General features: G+C 38.0%; 3 protein-coding genes across 3 annotated transcripts in view; 2 read left to right on the top strand and 1 right to left on the bottom strand.

Moving 5' to 3' along the window:
* LOC110423405 (transport/golgi organization-like protein (DUF833)) overlaps positions 1-49 on the bottom strand; it is a 666-nt gene extending 617 nt beyond the window's left edge. Inside the window, exon 1 of the mRNA XM_021437630.2 lies at positions 32-49. Coding sequence (XP_021293305.2) covers positions 32-49 — 18 coding nt within the window. The remainder of the gene's footprint in view (positions 1-31) is intronic.
* A 685-nt stretch (positions 50-734) lies between these two features.
* KIN3 (Protein kinase superfamily protein) lies at positions 735-4,519 on the top strand. The gene is made up of 6 exons (XM_021424407.2): positions 735-1,213; positions 1,639-1,970; positions 2,805-2,940; positions 3,071-3,213; positions 3,550-3,673; positions 3,819-4,519. Exons 1-6 carry the CDS (start codon positions 1,093-1,095, stop codon positions 4,265-4,267), a joined length of 1,305 nt encoding a protein of 434 aa, XP_021280082.1. The 5' UTR covers positions 735-1,092; the 3' UTR covers positions 4,268-4,519.
* A 2,129-nt stretch (positions 4,520-6,648) lies between these two features.
* LOC110423289 (dehydrodolichyl diphosphate synthase CPT3-like) lies at positions 6,649-7,238 on the top strand. The gene is made up of 2 exons (XM_089785475.1): positions 6,649-7,021; positions 7,144-7,238. The coding sequence occupies exons 1-2, from the start codon at positions 6,649-6,651 to the stop codon at positions 7,236-7,238; spliced, it is 468 nt and encodes a 155-aa protein (XP_089641601.1).
* The last annotated feature ends 276 nt before the right edge of the window (positions 7,239-7,514 follow it).

Raw genomic sequence — 7,514 nt, 5'->3', positions numbered from 1 at the left:
CATGGATCTCCATGAATATGTCCCAACCCACGATTTCTAGGATGCCCATTTCTTTGGCTGACATAATGTTTCGCATGTGCTACCCTTTCCCCCCCACCCTCCTCTTTTTTAGCTTTAAATATCGTATATTTCCACCAAATTTCACAACGAAATAAAACTGCCAATGATATCGTAAGTGCGAAAAGACTGTTGATAGGGTTTCAAGCTCAAGTATTAAAAAAAAGGGTACACCTTGAATTAATTAAAATTAAAACAAAAAAAAAGAGTAAAGATATGATCCAAAAAGAAGTGTCAAAGATCTTATGAGATATAATTCTCATCATGCAAAAAAGGGTTGTGACATCATAGTCCATTGCATTACCTCTCGAGTAAAACGAGCCCATGAACAAATTTTTTTTCTTTTATATAATTTGATTTTCAGGCAGTGATCTCCCACCTAACACTTTCTTTTCTTATGTTTTTTTTTAATTTTAATTTTCGATATTAATATGATTATTAGATAGTAAGGGCAATATATGATCGTGGGCTTAGGTCTTTTTCCATGATGTTTTTGCCAAGCCAAATTAGATGTGAAGTCCTTGAAATTTAATTGCATTTGTGTTTGACTGAGCTTTTTTAATATTTTTGGGACACGGCAGTTGACCCGACAGTCTAAATAACCCGCGAGGAAACTCTCAGAGTTACTTCCTTAACCAAACATCCGAAGACTGAGTCTTAGTAATATTTAAAGTGCTACTTACATTTCACCCTTGCACAGGCACTTTGGTTATCCTTTCGGGCAATTTTTTTATTGTTTTTGGTTTTCCATTGTCAAGTTGCTGAATTTTGCTTGAATGACGCAAAACCAAAGTCAAGGTACTTTGCCCTGTTAGTGGAAACACAAACGGATCAGTCAAATTGACAAATAAGAGAAGAAATAGAATAGTAACTCCATTTTTTTGTGGTTGAGTTGAGAGAAAAGATTGATTCATCAAAGCAAGAAAGTTGGTTTTCTTTTTCTTTGTTCATCTTATATATATATATATATATCATCAACTTGTTGGAAGATATTTTTGTTTGCTGCAAAACGTTTGCTGATTTCTAAGTCTCCTTATGCTCCAACAACTGGAGGCAGGGAGGAGGAATAGGAAAAAGAGTCTTTTCAGGATGGGAATCTGTTGGGGTTCTCCAGCTGATAATCCAACACCGAGCACGACTGGTCATCTCAGTTCAGGTACCCTTCGAAAGATAGTAATCTTTTTTTTTTTTTTGCTGTTTCTTTAAACGAGATTGTTTGCTCGGTTTTTCGATTAGATTGCCTTATTTTGAAGTGGGTTCAATCTAGTTCTAATTGTTAGTTGGAATTTTATTTGAAACAATTCATATTCTTTTTGTATTTCAGCACCGAAAACCCAGTTCTTGATGCTGGTTTGGTTTTGTGTGGTGTTTTGACCATTGACTTGTGTGGTTTTGGAATATTGGTCATCCTGTTGAATTTCTCATCTGCATTTTGTGTTTTTGAACATTATACACTTTGAGTTTCTTCAATTCTCATTTTATATGTAATTCATTTGCCGTATGATTAGTATCAAAACTCCATATGTTGACCAATTCACAACCAGCATTTGTTAAGCAAACTTCATTTTTGATTGGCAATAGTGACATCTCAGACAACCAGCAACACAGCATCCTCTGGAACTTCTAGGGGCAGTAATATCTCCAGGGGCAGCGGATTCTCAGCCTTGAGTGGAGATGAGGTGTTTCCAAATGGGCAGATCTTGCCCACTCCTAATCTAAGGATCTTCAGTTTTGCAGAACTGAAGGCTGCAACTAAGAATTTTAGGCCTGATATGGTGCTTGGGGAGGGAGGCTTTGGTAAAGTCTTCAAAGGTTGGCTTGATGAGAAGGCACCGGGGAAGAGTGGAAGTGGAAACCTCATTGCTGTCAAAAAACTGAACTCTGAGAGCCTGCAAGGATTTCAGGAATGGCAGGTGATTTCATTAACTTGAGAAAGAATTAACCAATCGAGAAACTTAAATGTTGTTTTAAGATATAGTTACTTGATTTTTCTTCTATAATTATTTCCCTGGGATTTCTCCAAACATAAAGTTTCATGGATGTAAGACATCAGCTTCTCATGAGCACAATTGCAGTGCCTCAAGTAAAACCTTTACTTATCTAAGTAGTCATTCATTACCTGATTGAAGAAACAACATGCAGTAGAAGTATTCTGCTAATTGCAATCCAAATGAAGTCTTGAGAGTTCAGGGCTTGTTTGAGCAAAGTAAAGAGGCTGAGACGTGAATAATTCTTGAGGGTGAAGCCATCTCATTATGCTTTACATTGCTATTTTTGGAACAGAGTGTTCGAAGTGAAAGGTAGCTCTTTTTGTATTATAAGGTGTAAGACTGTAAGAGTTTCATTGTACATTTTGTTCCTCTTATCTGTGTGTGAATGACCTAGACATGACTAGGTTGTTTTCTGGATTTGAAATGATAAGATACCAGTTTGCTGCCCAACTGAAGCCTCAGAGAAAATATGTGGGTCCAAGACTTTTACATATGCAATATCGTATTACATCAGATATATTGTTCCATGTCATTTTGAGTTGGTTCTTTTGGCTTCTACTTGTTACAGACCTTCAAAACTCCTTTGTGTTTGTGTGTGTGTGTGTGTGTGTGTTCGTGGCATACATTGACAGCATAGATATCCGAACCTGCTTTTTGGGAATTGTTTAGCATTTGTTTTATTCATTTTCTTTGAATATTAAAATGTCTACAAATTTAAAGTTGCTAAGACATTTGCTTCTTCATTCATTGGTGCAGTCAGAGGTAAATTTCTTGGGAAGGTTGTATCATCCTCACCTTGTAAGGCTGCTGGGATACTGTTGGGAGGATAAAGAGCTTCTTCTTGTTTATGAGTTTATGCAGAAGGGCAGCTTGGAAAACCATCTCTTTGGAAGTAAGAGCTTTTAGTCTTTTATATCTCTGATTTCTCATGTGAGCATATATTCATTTGTGCATGCTTGCCATCTCCTATTTCTAGTGAGTTAATTTGGTTGATCACACTCTACACAATATTTGTTATCCAGGGGGTGCTAGTGTTCAAGCACTTGACTGGAATATACGGCTCAAAATTGCAATAGGAGCAGCGAAGGGCCTTTCTTTCTTGCACACATCAGACAAGCAAGTAATTTACAGAGATTTCAAAGCATCAAATATACTGCTTGATGGGGTAACTTTCTATACAACTCATGAATCATACCACAGGGAATTCTTTAAGGGATGGTATTATATATATTTAGTGATAACAAATTTATAGTAGCCAGAAAGGCTCTTTATCTTGGATTAAAGGCTCAAATAATTGATTACATAGAACATTCTCCTTGGTAACACACAGAGGAAACATAGATATAATACGCTTTAGCGAATATAATATTTAGTGATAACAAATTTATAGTAGCTGGAAGGCCTCTTTTTTGTGGGATTGAAGGCATTAACATAGAACATTCTCCTTGAAAACACACAGAGGAAACATAAATTTAACATGGTTTGGCTATTTCCATTGCAGTCTTATACTGCCAAGATATCAGATTTTGGGTTGGCCAAATTTGGTCCTTCAGCTAGCCAATCACATGTAACAACAAGGGTCATGGGTACATATGGTTATGCAGCTCCAGAATACGTTGCTACAGGTAATCCTCTGACACCTTTCTAAATTTTGGGTGCTTTTATAAGTGATGTCCTTGCTTTGCACCATATTGTGGCATTTTTGAGACAATAATTGAGCAAAACCCACTTTGTACTTTTAATGACTTGAACACTTTGCTGACTAAACAGGACACTTATATGTAAAGAGCGACGTGTACGGTTTTGGTGTTGTTTTAGTTGAAATATTAACAGGCTTGCGAGCACTTGATCCAAACCGACCAAGCGGGCAACATAATCTGGTGGATTGGGTAAAGCCATATTTATCTGAGAGAAGAAAACTGAAGAGCATAATGGACCATCGGTTGGAGGGTAAATATCCTTCGAAAGCTGCATTTCGAATAGCCCATCTTGCTTTATACTGTCTTGCACCTGAACCTAAACACCGTCCATCAATGAAAGAAGTTGTAGAGACTTTGGAACAGATTGAATCTGCAAATGAAAAGCCAAAAGAGCCAAGAACTCGTTCTGCACGTCACAAAACTCGCAGACATGGCCAGCAGCCATTACAGCATCAATCACCACTTGCTCCAAAGCATGAAGCAGGTCGTGCATATCAGAACCCACCTCGGGTGAGGTGAGTTGGCACATTTGTCCAATTGGTTACAGGTCTCAGCATTAACATGTTAACTGTTTCAAAGACATTTCCTATTTCTTTATTTTTGTATTTTTTTTAGAATCTTCATCGAGTGTAATTTTTGCAGTGTGAGTTATGTTGGACATATGGATGTGGTAGTAATTAAATTGTAATTATTCAGTAAGTGCAGCATGTTGTGCTTGATATCTTGTTAGAATAGTTTAATGTGCAATATTGTGCTCTTTTACACCGCAAATCCCTGCGTTTTTCAATCTCAATATTAGAAAGGAAAACTGAACAGCGTAATGGGGTCCCAATGATGAGACCTGCTTAAGTTTTTTTAGATTTTGGCCGTTGAGTAGTATTATTGCTTGTTGTTTTGTAAGCATTTAAGTGATAAACAAGTTTGAAGGCTTTGTCTCAGCGGTGATACGACACATGAGGTAGAATAACAGGCTTTGGTGAATCCAGAGAATTGTAGGAAACTTTTCTGTATGTACCGTTTCTTACAGTGCTTGCTGTTATTCGCTGTTCCATCTTCCATTCCAAATAAAACTGGCACGGTCAGCTACAGCTAGTCTGATAAATCCTTCTTCTCCTTTTTGTACTAGGCAGCCCTGCGGTCTCCTGCCTACCTCGGCGCTGTAAAAGTACTTTTGTCATTCTGTTTTATTGCTTAAAAATTGTAAATAACAAAGAGAAGGGTGTTACCTTTGCAGCTGAGCAATTAACCTTGTCACTCCTCAGGATTGCATGTGCTGCATGTAACTGAGAATCCCTTTCTGAGTTAGCCCTGAAGCAATGGTCGGTTAATTAGCATATGCTCTGATCTTAAGGTAAATTACGTTTACACGTCCATGACTTTTGCAGGGGCTTGCTAACATATGTAAGTTTTTCCGATGACACTTGCCAGCTACCACTCTGTGAATCAGTCTTGTTATCAGAAAGGGATAGGTTCTTGGATTTGTGACATTCCATTTTAACTAGTCTCTGGCAGATTAAGTGGAGCTTGACAGGTCATGTTATAATATAAGAAGCAGTAGTTGCTTTGGTTGGCGTTGTAAAGGAGCTATAAGCAACAAAATTTACCTAATAATTCGATTTTTGAGACGAAAACCATTGTAAACTGTTTTCTAAATTTGATTACAAAATTCTCATACACAATATCTCCTGGATTTAAAAAAATTAGTCCGAATCGGGGCCTGGAAGATTTTCTGCTTATTATAATGAAACCGTGCCCATGGCAGTGGCACCAAGTAGCCCACTTCAAAGACAAAAAATGCAGCAAAATTGGACTAACAAATCTGAACCTGACAAAATATTCAAATCAAAACCCCCCCAGTTATCACGCTTACCAACGCCAATCACGGGGCTGGTACTGACATCTCTGTAAAATAATCAACAAGTTGAGCTGTGAACTGGTTTTGATAAAAACATGCCAAGCAATTCCAAATGGTGGGTACCATGCCCTTCAGGAATTTATTTTTTGGTGGTGGAACTTCGTAGTTGGTGGGTTTTGACTCCAGTTTTCTCCTCTGGTTTTCAGGTAAATGTTTACTGTTACTTTAACCTGCATAGCAAAAACCTCGATTTATCTGCTTATGAGCCATGGGAGATCGTCTTTAGATAGTTGTATTGTTTTCCTTCTAAGTTGTTTCACTTTTAAGCCCTTTTATTGATCCCTCTATCAACTGATCTTGTTGTATAAGAGACCCATGGAATAAGTTTTCTGTATTTTTTTATTTCATTTCTTTCGGGGTTCTCTTATGCTATCTGATTAATTGATGCAGTAGAGTATTTCTTTCTCTGTTGGAGAAAATTTTCCTCTCTTCCTTCGCCTGTGTCTTTGTCCATTAGTCTTGTATAATCAGAATTTGGTATAGGGAAACCTTTCCATTAGTAGAGCAAGACCAATCTCCCAAAATGCAGATGCTTTTTAATTAAAATTAGACCTTTTTTTTTTCTTTTGCCTTCACGCTCTTGTGCTCTTGAGTATTTTCTGTCTGTCCAATGACTCTTGATACCTAGATGCTCTCGTGTTCATAATATAGAACGTCTGCTTTTACTAAATTAAAGCTGGAGTCGAGGATGAATAATTTTAGTAAAGTGAGATCAGTACACCAGAAACTAAGCAATTTGTTTCGAAAAGGCGTATGTAAGGTCCTTCAAGTTGGTCCAATCCCCACTCACGTAGCCTTCATCATGAATGGAAATCGAAGATATGATCAAAAGTTGAACCTGGCAAAGGGGACAGGGCACAGTATAGGCATACTGGTTATGTTGACAATGCTCATGCACTGCTGCGACCTGGGTATAAGATACGTAACAGTTTATGCCTTCAGCATTGACAATTTCAAGCGAAAGCCTGAAGAAGTTGAGCGCGTCATGGACTTGCTTAAGTTTACATTTGAGCTATTAAGTGAAAAGAACAGCATAGCAAACCTCTACAGTGTCAAATTCCATTTTGCGGGCAACCTGGACCTCTTAAGTGAACCTGTCAAGAACGCAGCCAAGGAATTAATGGCAAACACGGTGAACAACTCTAAAGCTGTCTTCACATTTTGCGTTGCTTATACTTCCACTGATGAAATGGTGAGTGCCATCCGAGAAGCTTGTGATGAAAGGCGGCGAGCAATGCAAGAACCGAAGAAAACCGATGAGAATTATGGTTTAACAAAACCTGTAGAAGTTGTGGACATTGAGAAGCATATGTACATGGCAATCGCACCTCATCCTGATATTGTGGTAAGGACAGCAGGTGAGAATCGCCTAAGCAACTTTCTGCTGTGGCAAACAGCATGCAGCCAATTGTACTCTACCCCCACGCTGTGGCCAGAGGTGAACTTCTGGCATTTGGTTTTGGCAGTCTTGAATTTTCAGCGAAACCATTTTTACTTGGACAAGCAAAAGAAGCTACTGGAAATGTTGTTATGAATGATTTAGATTGCTCTGACAGAGTGGTCCTTTCTCCGTAAACCCTCCCTGTGGGGTATTAGCTGGAGAAAGAAAACCAAATTCCCTTATTCCATTGGAACTCACCAGTTTTATTATTTATGAAGTCCTAGCAACCTGCCTTATTTCAACTTTTTTTTTTATTGGATTTCTTTCCCCATTTATGAGAGAAGAAAGAGCTAGCTGCCTGTCAATATTGAATTGCCAACGCTATGTTGTGCCTATCAGTCTTAACTATTCTTTGTCATTTGAAACCTAATTAAGCTTTGAAACCATTGTTTCATATAATACATTATATA

This window comes from Theobroma umbraticum, unplaced genomic scaffold (genome assembly GCF_002168275.2).
Source record: "Theobroma umbraticum cultivar Fairchild unplaced genomic scaffold, ASM216827v3 scaffold_30.0, whole genome shotgun sequence".
Taxonomy (NCBI): domain Eukaryota; kingdom Viridiplantae; phylum Streptophyta; class Magnoliopsida; order Malvales; family Malvaceae; genus Theobroma; species Theobroma umbraticum.
The sequence above is the reverse complement of the archived record's forward strand: the minus strand, read 5'-3'. Positions and strand labels throughout refer to the sequence as shown.

Excerpts from the sequence above, each read along its gene's own strand:
- KIN3 (XM_021424407.2), top strand. The coding sequence starts at position 1,093 with ATGCTCCAACAACTGGAGGCAGGGAGGAGGAATAGGAAAAAGAGTCTT. Across the intron at positions 2,941-3,070 it reads GGAAAACCATCTCTTTGGAA|GGGGTGCTAGTGTTCAAGCA; the intron begins GTAAGAGCTTTT and ends TTTGTTATCCAG. Across the intron at positions 3,214-3,549 it reads CAAATATACTGCTTGATGGG|TCTTATACTGCCAAGATATC; the intron begins GTAACTTTCTAT and ends TTTCCATTGCAG.
- LOC110423289 (XM_089785475.1), top strand. The coding sequence starts at position 6,649 with ATGGACTTGCTTAAGTTTACATTTGAGCTATTAAGTGAAAAGAACAGC. Across the intron at positions 7,022-7,143 it reads TATTGTGGTAAGGACAGCAG|CGAAACCATTTTTACTTGGA; the intron begins GTGAGAATCGCC and ends TTGAATTTTCAG.